A 16577-nucleotide genomic window follows, 5' to 3' on the forward strand; every position below is an offset into this window, starting at 1 on the left:
GTGTCTCGGCAGTCTCTTTATCACTACACCATCAAATAATTACCTAGATACTCTGCAAGGGGATTATCTACACAAAATGGCTACAGAAAGTCATCTTACTAAACCCTCTATCACCAAAAGACCCCACCCTTGTTCTCTCAAAATGTTAACAAGTTCACCCTGAGAAGAGTTAGTCATAATTTCACTTATCTTTCAATCTCACTTGATTAATTGGATAGGCTTTAAAGAACCAAAAAGACACAGATTAAACATTTAATCAATAGCTACTTGCTAATTCCATTTAGCAGATTTTTGAACTGGAGCAATGCAGTGAATATTGACAAGCCATAGCTGTTGAATGCTTCCCCAACAGAACTTGCTAGTATTAATTCCCTCTGGATCTCTCCCATATCTTCTTTCTCACTGAGAGCTTCTCATGTTTCTGCCCTACAGAGAAATAATAAAGCAATTAGATATTGTAGCAGTTGCTACTTCAGACCCACAGCAGCACAAAGTGAGACTTGCAAAGTAAAAATACTGTAAAACCAATGAAAGTAAGGATTTGTGCTACATGCTTGTGGTGATGGTCTATGCAGATCACTATGGCATCATAAAAGCAAACCCCCACAAATGGTTGTTCTTTCTGAAAATCCTTTAGTCACAGATATTCACTTGACAGAGGACTAGATGGTAACTAGATGGTACTACCAAAGAACATAAAAATAGAAGACAAAATAATTTCAAGATAACCTAGAAAACTGTATGCCTTATGCTTATCTTAGATACAGTTGCTAAAAGATGCTCTGCAATTCCAAGTTTCAATAGGCTAAAAGAAGACTGTGCACATTAATAATCTTTCCTGTTTATCAGCTTTAATCCATGATATTTTCTACAAGAAAGCAATGGAAAGAAGTAGGTCCAGCTACTATTTTAACAAGCCCATCAGAAAGTCAGCCCTCTCAAATCCTTTCACTGATTTAAAAACAGTCCACCAATTAAAATCACAAAACAGCTAGGACAGATGAAGGATAGCTAGGATAGAAGGATACCTTCTTTATTTGAGGTTTAAATAAATTAAAATGATCCCCAAGAAGCAAAAAAAAAAAAAAAAAAAAAAAAAATCCTATCAAGCCTCCCAAGCACAGAGTATTCTAGGCACACTCTAAATCGCAGTGTCAAAAGAGTAGGCTTGATGCCATCCTAAGAAATTTCACTAACACAAAAGCTTGCTTCTCTCACAGTTCTTCTCAAATTGCTTCACAGAGACTATATGGACTTTTATTTATAGTTACTGAAATATTTTGTAACACTCTTAGTGCATCCATTTCCCCCCCACTCACCACAAAGGCTAAGAATTAAAATTTACATAAAGTAGCCTAGAAAAATCTCTCATGTCTCCCTAGCACATATTGCCTTTACCCTCTACCTTTGCCATCCTCCAGTCAGATTTTCCAAGGCATTTTATGGAACTTAAGGATCAGGGAAAAAGTCAGATCAAGTAAATAGACTCCTAATTCCAGAAATATTTTCTTAAATAAGAGTTAACATTTTTCTGAGTTGTCTGGGAAACCTGAGGGCACTTCCCAGAGGGAAGCAAAGGGACCTAAACAATTAGAATTGCATTCTTCAAAGGAGGCCTTAAAATAGCAATTTATAACATGATTCTATCACCCTATCACCCTTTCTCACTTTACCCAGAGTCAAATGAAATGCAGAAGAACGATTGACAAAGTCATACTTTCATCTAGAAGCCCAAATCATTTGGCAGATGCTAAAATTCTGAAAAGTGGAATCCTGAATCTAAATAATGGAATATGTAGCAACAGCAAGGGTTAGAGGAAGAGTTGGAACACTGGGACACAAGTGCAGAAATTGCTAAACAGACGAGCCATTTTAGGAGGAATGTGGTCTCTAGGAATAGACAGGAACTTAAAGTGTGGATAACCACCACCTATTGCCCAAATATTGGGATATACAATGTGAGAGGAGCCTCCAAAATCAACAAAGTCAACTCAAAGAGGTTGCAAGATTGCCAGTTCTAAAGGAAGCCATCCAGGGAGAAGCACAAAAATAACACTGTTACTAGAAAAAGATCTCTTGAATAACTGGAATTCAATTATAATAGGCAGACACAGAGAACTGCATGTCCCCCAAAAAAGAGCATCTCATTAGTAGCAAAGTCTGCACTGGGAAAAATCAAGAAAAGGCCTACCAGCATGAAGGAACTCAGTAAGGCAGCAGAAAAAGACCCTCTGGGAGAGTGCCCTGGCAAGACCCAGATTAAAACTGGTCTAGACATGATTGTATAAGAACAACCAGAGAAGTGAAATAGGGTCTATTTCTTAAACACTTCCCTGATCTAAGGAGAGGTGCTAAAAAAGGGCCAGAAAGATTGTTAGTTTGATAAAGGCATAATAAAAGGAAAGAAACATGGGGAAAGACTACAGCCCTGCAAGGGGAGTAGCACAGTCTCAATCAAGACAAGGTAGGTGAGGCCCCCCCAAAGTCTCCTGCAGGTGATGTCTGCTGTCACAGTGGCTGCCATCCACACAGACTTTCAATCTCATTCTGGACCAGAATCTCTCAGGAGTCAGGTGCAGATGGAGGCTCACACAGCAGACCTTGATTAAGGGGTTTAAATCGAATTTTTTCCTCAGGCTTGACACTTTCTCACCCATGGCTTCACAGAAGCCAGAGAGAAAAAAGCATGCTATAAAAAGCTACATTTCTTCTAAGGAGGATAAATGAAGCTGGCTATTGGAAATTGCAGAAAGACATTTTCTGCAGCAGGAATGAAAAATTGAATTAGACGGCAGATCACAAGGCAAGAAATAAGGGCCCAAAAAAAGCATGACTGATTAAAACTCCACGAGCAGTATTAAAAGAAGTAAGATGAGCCTTTTTATTTTGTTTTTCCCTTCCCAGTGATTTTTCAATAAACTGACAGGAAAGAAAATTATTTGGCCAAACCACAAAGTGAGTCTAACCCATTTTCCAGGATGATACTTCTTCAGGCTCCCATGCAATGCCCACAGGTCCCATCCCCACCACGGTGCTGGGGGTGGGCAGCACCATGCAGGAGGCTTGGTGGAGGTGGGGAATAGAGCTGGCCAGAGGGATCATGAGCCAGACAATGTGTGCTGCACACACACTGGGGGGCCCCTTCTCAATCTGCATGAGAGCAGACAAAACCTGTGTGAGCCACACATCATTCCCTCATCCTATCCTGTGCCTAAGCATCCGAGTGAGCTGAGAAGTTTCAGAAAACAGCAGAAAAAGTAAATTAAAAGGTCTTTCCTAGGTAGGAGAGACAAATTTTTTACAATTACACAGATAGCAATAAAGACTGCCCTGTCCACAGGTGCTGCCTCAGACCTGTTTAACACCCTTTGTGTACAGACTGGCAAGGAGCAGTATGGTTTTACAAAGCCTTATTGAACACACACAGGGTTCACATCACAATTTAAGAACACATGAGAACCAAGAGAATAAAGCAGATAGTTATCCTGGGGAGCTCTAATGCCCCTGAAGTGTGCAGTATAAACTCTAAAAATGGAATGAATCCCCCAGAGCCATAAAGTTGGACCAATGCCCCATTGTTCAAGATGCAGTGCCTGGATCCACCTTACTACCTGCATATGTACAACAGCAACCCATGGGCTACCGCCCTATTTCTCCTCCCCTGTTTACCCATACCTTACTAACACTCTCTTCTACTAATTCCCAGTTATGACTATATTTGAATTACCCTGGTGTCAGTGGTCCCAGGCACCTCAGTTACCATACAATTATTTTCGGAGCAGTTTTCATCTTGTCACAGCACTTGGACCTTACCCATGAAGCAGGTTTTAGCTATTCTTTACAGGCTGCCAAAGCCTCTGTACACAAGTGAGTGAATGCCAAAATAACGCTCACAGAAAAATTACTCATGCTGGAAATCTGAAATGTTACATGAGTCTCTCCTTCCCAAAAAAAAAAAAGAAACTAGAGCTCTTTGGATTCAGTTCAAGCAAACATTTTCAACAACAGATATGCCTTTTAGACTAAAGCAAAAATTTCTATCAGGAAAGATCCAGTGATATTTTACCAGGTCCTTTGATGAAAAAGACCAACCTGAGGCAAAGGTGTTTGATTATAAAATTTTTAGTCAAATTTAAATGACAGTATTCCTCTAGAAATAATAATATATAAAAAGTACAGTGGAGCTTGTTTTCAAAGAGGAAATATTGTATTTTTTTATATTATGTGCACACTTTCATACAGCATGTGCAAACCATGTTTATAACTTTGGCTTCCCACATTTTTATTTTTATCATGTATGTTTATCAAAACCATAGAAAGCAGAACAAATTCCCAGACCAAATTCAAGAGTCTCTTAAGGCAGAAACATTTCAATCACATTTTCTGCTCATCTGTACTGCTGATATACAAAGGGGAGGATGGGTTTCCCAACAGTGGGTGAGCTTGGAATCTAAAATGTCAAAAACACAAGGATCACCTCAGTTGCTTGAATTCACCTGACTGGAAAGGAGCAGCATTTCTTGACATCAGCCCTAAGAGATGCAAGCTGCTCTAATACTTTATGATGGATTTGATGTATCAGGTTTCTGCAACTCACAGCACTAAAGAACTTAAAATACAACATAACATCACACTAACAACCCTTCACAAGACACAGGATAACAGGACATGCTTTGAAATTCAGCTGTCTCTGCATGCTGTGCTACCAATGCTGTATTGGCACTTCCTACACAATTTCTGACTAAAGCAAAGAGAGATCATACACTTAGTTGAAGTTACTGGTGATTCAATTATAATGGAATGTTGCCACTTTGTCAGGATACCCTGTTAATTTAAAACAAAAAAACACTGACTGGCATGGTTTGGTTCCTTAAAAATTATTACAGTGACTGTGACCTAAGTTTTCCAGATATGATACATGTCTTCAGAGATTTTTTTGGGGGAAGGAGGGGAGGAGCACAATGATATAACTCAAAAAGGCATAAATGAGACAGATAATTTAACATTAAAATTCTACACTGAAGCAGTAATCTGCTGCTTCTCTTTACTTTTGAATATAGAGTATTAGTTATACTGATGGGAACCTCAAATCAACTTACTGATGTAATGTTCAGACTACCTGGACAAGAAGCAGGCATGTTTTCAGCAAACTGTAACAGATGCCCCATAAATATACCTAAGAATATGTCCAATTATCACCAAAAGTATAATTTCCCCTGCTATCTTTTTATCTACAATTGTTAGCTCTTTCACACATATGCAAATCTATGCTAACTTAAATTATTGGGGTTTCCTTGGTCTATATATTTCCTTTTTGTTTATGAATATGAATCCTCAGCACACAAAACAGGACTGGAATATAAACACCTAGTAACAGACCATGGATACAGCAGAAATTCTTATACACACAACTGTTTAAGTGCAATAGGAATCTATTTAACATAAGAATTTACTATTTATTCTAAGACTGCTGAGTAACAGCATAGTAATTAATTTCTTACTGACTACAGAATCCAGGAAGTAGGAAGCTGAAGCCAACAAGGTTAACAAGTTCAAACAGTTTACAGACTTGTTTCACACAATTTTGCATAAATCAAGAAGGAAGAAGAGCATGGAGGTTCAGCCTGTGGGGCTCCAAGTCTTTGCTAAGACCTTGGATTGCTTTGGATCAGAGACAAAAATAAAACCAGGGGCTGAAGAGGAAGACTGTACAGTAAAAGTAGGCTGAGATACACAGCACCTGCTTACGTAAACACAGGGAAATTGAGTCATTTTGGGAACATCTGGTCATTTCAATGAATAGTAACCCTGATGTGGATTCAGAGATTTACAACATTAACTATATTGCTACTTGGAGTGATAAAGAGAGGAAGAGTTCTTTGTGTTGCCCTTCAATAGCACATGACAGGGCTGAAAAACGAAAGAGCTAACAGGGACTCGAGAAGACATTTTCTGGAAGCTGATCCAGTGCAAAGTTAGTGCTAGTTACTTTCAATTAGTTGAAAGCTGTGGCTTCAAGGGAAACTGACAGTATTTAACAGCTCCCCAGAGCCAAAAGTAGACTGTAGTCTCATCCCCTACAGCTCCTTGCCATCTCCTAGAGACTCAGCTCCTCTACACTGGCTCCAGCCAGTATATTCCCTTACAAGTCACAAGTTAACTGTAAAAACAGGAAAAACCCAGGCCTTCTGTTGCTTTTCAGTGAGATACTTGACTCATACAGGCATCTTCACTTAGCAAACCAGAGGTAAGAAGTGAGCTGGGAATATGCAACAGGGACAACACCCTCCTCCTATATCCAAGGAAGCTGTTCAAACACTCTGTCCTCATGAAGCCACAGCTCAGTATAACCTCACCTCAAAACTAGCAGTCTGGCATATTCAAGTGCTTCTCACACTTCATATTATCCAATCTTTGGAGCTGTCTGATAATAAATATATGTATATATTGAAAAAAAATAGTAGTGAAGAAGAAATGATGCATCAAACTCAAACATCTCTAATACCAGTTTAATAAACTGGGAATTAGCCACTTTACAGATGCAAGCAGAATGGACAATTCCAGTGCATTCGTACTCTTCTTCTCAAACTTTCTTTGAAAATTAAACTTCTCTATGGTGGATTAACAGCTCAGTGTATCATCAAGTATCAGAATGGGTCAAGACCTGTATTCTCTAAAATCTGCCTTATCTAAGTTTTCCGTTATCTGGACCATCTCTATTATTATCATGCAGCACACTTTATCAGTAACAGACAGAATTGTTCAATAGAAAGGATGTAAGATTGCATGGTTCAAGTGGTCTAAAATGTAGACAAATGCTGATAAGAAAAATTCACTTACCCAGGATAAGATGGTTTGGCCTCTTGAAGGCAAAAAAAAAAGCCCAAAACAAACTAAAAAACCCAGAATTAAGTAAATCCCTGCAAAAAGACAACTTCAGAAAGAAAGCATCAGCTCAAATTCATGCTTTGTTGATGTTACTTAAATTTCTATGGAAATCAAACAGTGGTAAATTTGAATTGTAGACTACATCTAAAAACCCTCTGCCTGAAAGACTGAAAAGACACAAAATTCAATCCTAAATCAAACCTGGCAAAAGATGCCCCATACCAGCCCATAAATACAAGACAAATAACAGAAGCTCTTGAGCCCATTTCTAGCAGTGCTTACTTAACCAGATATCAAATGTACCATGTCAAAAATAAGGACAGCCTTCTTAGATGCAGGCAATGTGAGATCTTTAAAATCATTGCCAGAAACTTGTAGTAACAAACCCCCAGGGCTCTAAAAATGCAAAGTGATGTAGGACCGCATTGGAATTCTAAAATTGCAGATTTTAAACACACACACACACACATATATATGTGTGTGTGTATATATATATATATATATATATATATATACACACACACACATATATATATATATCTATATATATCTATATATCTATATATCTATATATATATATATGAGAGACCAAAATTCTATATAAAGAATTTTTTTAAAAAGTGATCTATGCCACACAGCAAGCACTTGAAGCTGCGAGAATGTGATGTACACCCTTAAGGAGAGCATGACTGAAAGGAATGGCAAAAGTCAGAGGGTCCACAAAAGTTTATAGAGTTTGTTTAATAATTTACACACTTGGCATGAGCATTGCTATTCTACATTATGGTTATGCTGACATCCCAGCATAAGCACACAGCAGTGGGTTTTGACTAAGGGGTAAAGTGAAAGGGAAGAGAGAGAGAGAGAGAGAGAGAGATGAATTAAAAAGAGTGAGAGAGAAAGAAAGGAAGAAAGAGAATAAAAGAGAGATCATCAGCTCTAGCCCCAGCATTGATCCAGCTGGAGTATCCAGGGTCCTGGGGCACACACAGGCCCAGGCTTTGTGGGGATACCTTTTTACAGGCATGTCTACCCTGTCCTGGAGGTAAGCTTCTCACTTTCTATGCAAATCAGTTATCATGCACAGTTCTTACTTCCAGATCTTTCTGAAAATGGGTTGGATGCTTCAAGGGTCTTTGATGGTCTTTGATGGAACTCGTACATATGTGAATCCCATGCTGCTACATTCATATCAGGCTCTGCTCTTTGAAAAATGCTACTATATCCTGAGGCACCCTTATTTCAAACAGCTGCATCTTGTGCACCTAAATGCTCCTTCTGATAAAATTAAAAGCCCAAATCCTCATGCAGAGTGAAAGATCTCCAAAGAAGCTCATGTGCTGTGCTCTGATGTTCTGAAACCTATTTTTGAAAAAGTTTACTGTAGAGTACTAAAGTCTTTATGGTTTCCTCCACTCAGATACAATGGAAATCTATTTGTCAGGCGATGCCGGACCAAATTTTCAAAGCCATAGATGTGTGTAATAGACCTACACAGACATTGCCCCAGAGAGATTTCTCAAAGGCACCAACATGAAGTAGAAGACAGCTCAGAATTCAAAGTTAGTTATTCTGGCTATTGGTTGGTAGCACACTGCAGTGACTGCACTCAGAGATTATTGTGATCTGCTAACTGCACAAATGGATTCATTACCAACTGTTTCTACTCCATATCTGTCATCTTATTGCCTAACAATCCACTATCATTCCTGTCCGAAGTCCGCAAGCAATCCTGCCAAATCTGCTCTCCTTACCTTCACACATTTGCAAGCACAAGACACACTTCAAGTTTCTGCATAAAGAAACCTAAAGCAGTTACTTTAATTATTTGTAAAATTCCATCACTCAATTCAACATCACATCCAGTTCTGCACCTCATTGAAATGGCTGCAGTGTCATGCAGAACTGTAAAGTACATTAACATTTGGCAGCAGAAAACACAAACCACCTTCACATGCTCAACTGTGGCACACTGAAAAAAAGTATTTCTTGAAAAAATTACTAAAATGCTCAGCTGTCTGAGCAAGTTTCATACTTGTATCTTCTACATTACTCAGCTTTGCAGTAATAATTGGGATAAATAATTATAGTGTCAGAAGCTTTATCTTTCCAATTTTCATATCAGAAAAAGTCTGAAAGGAAATTAATTACCTTGCCCTTGTCCAGACTGGTCTGGTTGTTTTTTTTTTCCCTAGTAACATGTTATCTTTATAAGGATGTTGCTCTTCTGGAGTCATACTGCAACAACACATAAAACAGCTAAGACTGAAGAAGATTTTGAGAAGACCTCTTCCTCCGAGCAAGAGGCGGGCTGACCTGAGATGCTTCCACTTTTCATCATTGTCCTTATGTCAGCAACAAATGTGTCAAAGTTGACACATTCCTGCCCTGATCCAATTTAAAATGAGCAAGCTTAAAACAGAGTGAAACAATTAGCCACAAAAAATGCTATACGAAGAATGTATCAGAAATACCTTAAACCACCTCAGCTATTTTAAATTGGATTGTATACACCTCTACTCAAGTAAAGATGTGCATCATGCTGCCAGACCATACTTCAGAGGTCATCAAAATGATCTAGGTCATTTTGGTTCAAGTGAGTAACTCAAATTATGTAAGTATAGTTAATGTACTATAAAGTGGCAGAGATAAAAACAAGAAAATATTTCAGGTCAAAATCAAGCAGTTTGGTAATTTAAACAGAGATTGTGAAAAACAGAACTGTATTGGAAAATCTAGAATTAAAAGCAGCCACAACAAACTCATTTTGTTTTTAAAAAATAAAATGTCCCAAACAGTCTATTCAAGAAAGAAAACAAATCTCTGATTTCTGTCATTTAGCGACTGAGGACAGAATACCTATTCCACCAATATTTACTTATAGTCCTCAAAAAACCCTCAGAATTTTGTCCACCAGTATTAAAATTCTCAAATTCAAAAGCAATAACAGCACAGAGAACGTTTTTCTGTCTTGTTGCTGTTATTAATTAAGTCCCATTTGCTGCTCTTGAATTGCTGTTATTTAGTTGCACTGGATGGGTGTGCAGAAAGTAATGGAAGATGGATCAACAGCTGTAGTTATTATGAAAATTATGGCAGTGCATAAGAGGAATTGCAGCTGCTCAATTCATGCAAATAAGAGCTACTTGATAATGCCTATAATTACAAAGCATGTCAAAACAGCATAGCTGGAGTGTAAGTAGAGAAAAGATTTCCATTTCATTATATTCCCATTCCCTAAATGCCTATTTGAGATAACAAGAAACACTTTCTGTCGACAGCCTCACTGATACAGAAAGGTCTGCTGAGTCTCCCAGGTGCATTCTCCTGCCAGCACTGCAGCTGTCAAACATGGAGCCTCTCTGCTTTTTCCCAGGCATTTGTAACACAGCCTGGACTCACATCACAGCTGGGGCTTCAGCTCACTGTGTGCTGAACAGATATGAACAAAGATGCAGCTACATCTACTTTCAAAGCAAAGGAAGATTTTTTACAAGTGGCTCAGACAATGCAGATACCATCTCCTCTATCCGAAGCCTGTTCCTGATGCCTGGAACAGCACTGTGATATTCTAGTTTATTCTACTTTTAATTCTTTCAGATTGTTCAGGGCAATTCCTTTCCCACTTTGGGCATTAAGGCCCTCTTCAAGAGCACATTTCCTTTTCTTAGATGAAAACATCACTAAAAGTTGCTTATTTTCAGAGATGCTGCCCACTGTGCTTATCCTGTTACATCTGTAGGCTGTTTGCATGTTAGCAATGGTCTATATAAAGTGACATTTTATTATTTAGTGTCTTCCCATTCCTGTTCTGCCTGTTTAATTAAAGCCTTCTTTTTTTTGCCAGTTGTTTCATGCTAGCAAATCCCTGCACCTGCATAAAAATAAAAAAAAAAAAAAAACAGGGATAAAACCTCATTTGTTTTCCTGTGCACCTCAAACTCTTGTTTCAACAGCTGTGCAGCACAAAATTATGTTACAAATAATAAACCCAGAACAAGACACACAAGAGTAATGAAGAGATTTATTTATTTATTTAATCTTACTTATGACATTCACATAAAGAGACACAGGGAGATACACAATTTTGCAACCCTCCTACCTCTCACTCAGGGGTGAGTTGGACCCACTTGGTGTGTAACAGTCAGTTGCTAAAGTTCCTTACTGCTCGTTTCACACAGTGACCGAAACCACATAACCTAGCAGAAACCACAACTTTTCCTGTGAAGTCTGATGAGAAAATCTCATTGCAAATGCCTTGGAACCCAGAAATGTGACTCCTGGTAGAAGCAGTACCTCAAGCTTCTCAAATTTCAGTTGGACAATCATTAAATCACTGACTCAACATACAGCTACACAACTTGTTAGCCTTACCTGAAATCACATGCTGTGGTAAGTTCTGCTCCTCCTCCAAAAGCTTTTCCTTGAACTAGTGCAACACTGATCAAAGGCAACCTACACAAGAGACTTTAGTAAGCAAAATTCATGCTTTTAGCCATTCAGAAATTACAAAAATAAACCATTTCTACAGTAAACATTGAGAAAAATATACTGATCAATTTTGTTCAAATTTATTCCAATGACTACATTTTTGTGAGCAACCAGCATGATACCAATTCCACTTATATCAAAATTACTATTGCATAATTGATACAGAATTCCACAATGAAACATCAACACATGTTTTAAATGGAATCAAAATAAATATCACGTACTGAAAAATATATGTTACGAAAAATACCTGCTATAGAATATACCTAAAAAGACTGCCTGCAAGGTGTAACAGGATAGCAACACAAGATTCTACTCTAAATCAGTGCACCATAGAAAGAAGTAGAAAGAGACACAAAGAACTGAAGGGCTGGGTTATCTAAAATTAATAAGATTTACCATGACAGCTTCAGCAGCTTCTTCAAACAGAGTGCTACTATCTCAGTCATCAACTAAACTTTGTTTTGCAGACAAAACCTTTTGAGGAAAGCAGCAATCTGTTACCTTTGTTGGTGTTGTATTTAATCATGTTCAAGGTATTTAATCATGTTCAAGGTAATTCAAAGGACAGAGGGAAGAAAGAGTATGTTTCCCCATTGCTGATGTGAAGTGAATACTAATGAACAGTGACTTAGGATAAGGCAAGTTCCCTAAGAAATTAAGACAGCTAGTTAGTCACAGAATTTGCACACTAATACAGCTGTTTCATCTTTTACTATGAAGAGACATTTAGCTTTTTGAGCAGTTTACAAACCACATTCAGAAGTCAGCATTCTAATCATAACCACAGGTCTGGTTTTAGTTCTCCTTTAGCAGAAGCACCAACACTTTCTTACAGCCCAAGTTCACTTACAAGTGCAGCACAGTTCATACAATACATAGCACAAGTGAACCTGCTGGAAGAGGGCAATCTCATTTTTCCTGTGGATTATGAGAAACCAGAAGATGTGGGTCTAAGACAGCTACATCCACACTCTAATCCATTTGAGGTACCTCTTTCAGGATCACAGTCAGCCTCAGCTCTGAAGGAGACTAATCCCATCTACAACAGATGTCCCCAGACAGCAGCTCAGTGCTCCCCCTGAACCATGGCTTAAAGATACACTAAGTCTGCACACCTGAGGTGGGAGCTTAATCTTCACGTCTTCCTCCTCTTAGCTTTGCCCCATCAATTTTGATTATATGGAGACCAGCTTATGAAAATGGCTTCCAATTCTGAGGACTCCTTACAGTACTACTAATATAAGTCTCCAGTCTCCTGGGTAATTTTACAGAAAAAATGTTAATTCATAGCATTTTCTCATATAGTTTATTTGAAAACAAAGAATATTTGAAAACAAAGAGTAATCATCTTCAAAGAGCTCTGAGCAGAAAAAGACAGACTGCCACAAATGGATCTAATAGAAACGTGACTTCTAAAGGGAACCTAAGTCTAAAGGAAAGGGTGGTTTTTGTCAGAAGTACCAGATGGTAGAACTGACTACACTCCTCTTGTGAAGTGGGAAGATTAAATAAATATATCAAAATAAATGTTACCTATGTAGGCTGCGTAACCTGTTGCTGCATGTTATTTAAGAGCTACCAACTTCCACTGAGTTAGAGAGGTCAAGTTTCAGAAAAATTTGAAGGCCTAGATTTCCTTAACTCTTTATATCTCCCAACTCTAACATAAGCCTAGGGCTGCTTTTTTTTTTCCCTGTTCCAATCCCTGGAAAGCCTAATAGTTGCAAAATGTTAATTTCGTCTAATTTAAATCCATAAATACCTGCCTGATTAACATGTGTGAATATAAGGTCTGGGATTCAAAATTACATACATAAAACTATGTATTTAACTTTAAACATCTCATTAAAGAATTAGCCAAAATACATTCTGATACTTTAATTACTTCATAAACAGGTAAATAAAATATATTACCTCATAAGTCTGGTTAAGGTGTTTTGCATAAACATGCACATATACATCCCATCCTACAATGAATAGGAAATTAAAAAATGTTAAGTGATCTTAATGTGAAGCAATTAAACACATAGATGGAGTAGACAGGAGTAATCATTCTTTATATTTACTTCAGCTGGGTTTTGTCTCTTTGGTTCATGTTGCCCAAATCCTAGCCCAATCTCACTATGCACAAATAGAAAACCCACTATAAATCAGGTTAAAAAAACAAACCAGAACTCAAGTGACTTATATAAATTTCAGTTATAATTAAACCACCATCAAAGTAATTGCAATACTGAATTTCTGTGTTATGAAATTTTAGTGTTTCCTGCTTAGAAGTCTAGCAGACTTCTCACTTCAAGTTGAATACCCATAAATCTGAGTTTTTATATTCGGTACAAAGCTATTGTGTGCTAGCTATTTTTTACTGTCTCAAATCCATAAAGTTTTAGACAAGATACAATTTACCAATTTAAGCTTTTATTGTTTGGGCCAAAAGCATTTCAGCTAAAAAAACTAAAACAAAACCCACCAAACCATGAAACACTGAAACAAATAAAAAACCAGACCCAGAAAGAAGATTCTTCTCTCTCATCCTTAATGTTTTACATCTCCATGCAATCCACAGTGAAAAAGACACAATTGTTTCCTTCTAATCCAGTACAAGAACTAAAGTGTTCCAAATAATTATTTCTTCTTTAACATGCAGTTAAAATGTGGAACACTTGGCAGCAGGGCATTACACCTTCTACACGAATTCAAGAACAACTACATAAACTCACAACAGGAATAGCAACAAAAGTTATTACATAGAAGGCAACACTTCTATCTCTACAAGTCTTAGTCACAAGTTTCTGGGGACAAAGAAAATATTTTGAGACAAAAATCATTATCTATCTGCCTTCCCTGTCATTATCATCTTTCTCAGACATCTAGAATTAATCAAGAACAGAATCACCATGTTCATATACATATTGAAGTGAACCACATATATTATTTATCTGAAAGAGAAAAATTATGTTTGGACACTGTAGAAAAAAACAGTAGGTAAAAATTTCATCACATCTTTCAAATAATAAATAAAATAATAAATAAAAAAATCCAAACAAACCAAACCAAACATCTCTTTACCAGAATTTACTAATTTCTAAAACACAGCTTTATAGAAGTTGGCAAGCTAGAGAATCTGCCTGAATTAAAAGCCTCTGACTCATACCTCAGGGAAAGGAAAGATATGCATTAAGTCTCTAGTACATCTTTGGAATAGGACCTTGAAATACCAGCAGGCCAATTTCAGGTGATTTATTGTCCATTTAGTCATGTATTCCCAAGAGCTACTCTGTCCAAAGACAACCATCATTATGATGTTTAGGCACAGATCTCTGGCAGATGTGAGTGCCATGACAATTGCTACTAAGAAACAGCATATTTAGTTTTACTGCACTAAAGTAAAGTTTACTGCTTGAAAATTTTAGCACATGTTGATTTATAAAGAGACTTTTAGTTATTGCTGGAGCCATCTCCTACAGCCCCTAAGAACAGCAGCAATATTTCCATTCCAAATTAAAGAACGTTCAAATCCTTCATGATAGCTGCCTTAGTAGCTAACTAAGGATGAACTAAGGATGAAGCTGCACAAAAGCCCTTCAGAGAACATGATTTTTCACTTCACCACAGCAGAATCCTTGCATTCAAACTGGCCTTCTCAATTCATGACAAAATCCAAAATGGTAATTAAAGATTCATTCCAGAACAGAAAAAATTGAAAAATGCATTTATGTCTGAGCAGACAAAAAGAAAAGTCCTCATTCTCTCATGTGGTAGAGAGATTACTGTCCAGGGAAAAGATGCCTGCACAGAACACACTAAAAAAAAAACTAAAAAAAAAAAAATTGCTTGAGTCCTGGCAAATAAACCCTTCAAACCTCCCTGACAAGAAAAATGAGGCTACTATTCAGATAAAATACTCTGACTAAGGGTTGCTTGCTACAGTCTAGCAGAATAATTATATTTGCAGCTCTAATACAGTCCTTGAAGTAAGAAGATATATAACTAGCAGAAAGGGAGGTAAAATGCAGTAAAAAGCTCTACATATGGAAGAAAAGGATAATAGCATGGAGTGGGCTTAGGAGAAGCAGAGAAAAAGAAAGTCACCTCCATAAAATCATAAAATAGAAACCTGTAATGCTGGCTCTTTTCGCTGCAAGAGCTTTGAATCCACTACAGATAGAACAATATTTCCAGATTATCTCCAACTGTTCCAAAGTCCTCCCTCCACAGCTTATGCTTGGGAACCTCTGTCCTATTGCTTCTAGACAGGGACAAAGGAAAGCAAAATTCTCCTTTGTGCTTCTTCCTCTGAGCTGTTGTTTCAAGAGCTATTCTTGCTTTTCAGCTAGGCAACTTTTCAAGCTTTTTTTTCAACTTCTTAAATTTAAATTCATTAACCTTCTGTGATTCAGTTATGTAATGTTAGCACTCAGAATAGAAAAACAGGCAGAAGACCTAGTTCGCTTCAGAGTTAGGAACAACTGAACATGGGAGAAGGTGGACAAAGAAAGAGGAAAAGAATGAATTGGAAGAGGAGGACAAAGAGCCACTAGGGGGCATGAAAATCCTTCAGCATTCTTGGCCATTATTCTGCCTATTCTGGACCACAGGGAAAAGCAAACTGTACCAAAAATTATGAAAAATACAGTCCTCCCTCACCTAACTGGCTGGTTAAAATAAAAGTGATTTCTGCAATTAGTAAAAGGTATGGGCTAAAGTAGCCTTGAAAAAAAATATATAAAGGACAGCTCAGTTGTTTGAGCATGGTGCTAATAACAACAAGATTGTGGGTTCAATTCATTCACCTAAATGTAAAAGCTGGACTCAGTCATTCCTGTGGGTCCCTTCCAACTCAGAATATTCTGTGATACTGTGAAAGACACCAATTCAGGCATAAAACTAGTCTCCTTTTTTTTTTTTTTTTTTTTTTTTTTTTTTGCTTTGAAGATGCCTGTGGACAGAAAACTTAACCTGAGACCAGACAAAACACTCTCATCTGCATGAAGCCAGAGAGAAGAGTTCTGTAAGACTGAAGAACAGCAAATCTCACCAAAGCAGATAGTTTAGGAGCTATTATAAAGAAACTCTCAGTAAAAGATAAATAGCTTGAACTTTCCAAAGGAAATAGAAAGGCAATTATGTTTTATGTATTCTTGGAGCATTTCTGGTGACTCTTAGGCTTTAATTTCAATACTATCATGCGATCT

General features: G+C 37.5%; 1 protein-coding gene across 10 annotated transcripts in view; it reads right to left on the reverse strand.

The window, feature by feature from the left end:
* Positions 1–16577, reverse strand: part of ECHDC1 (ethylmalonyl-CoA decarboxylase 1) — a 57850-nt gene that overhangs the window by 7745 nt on the left and 33528 nt on the right. For all 10 annotated transcript variants that reach the window (XM_056488811.1, XM_056488814.1, XM_056488816.1 and 7 more), the window contains exons 4-5: positions 13297–13349; positions 11263–11343 (exon numbers count right to left, since the gene is read on the reverse strand). In XM_056488811.1, coding sequence (XP_056344786.1) covers positions 11263–11343; positions 13297–13349 — 134 coding nt within the window. The remainder of the gene's footprint in view (positions 1–11262; positions 11344–13296; positions 13350–16577) is intronic.

Source organism: Oenanthe melanoleuca, chromosome 3 (assembly GCF_029582105.1).
Source record: "Oenanthe melanoleuca isolate GR-GAL-2019-014 chromosome 3, OMel1.0, whole genome shotgun sequence".
In the NCBI taxonomy this organism is placed as follows: domain Eukaryota; kingdom Metazoa; phylum Chordata; class Aves; order Passeriformes; family Muscicapidae; genus Oenanthe; species Oenanthe melanoleuca.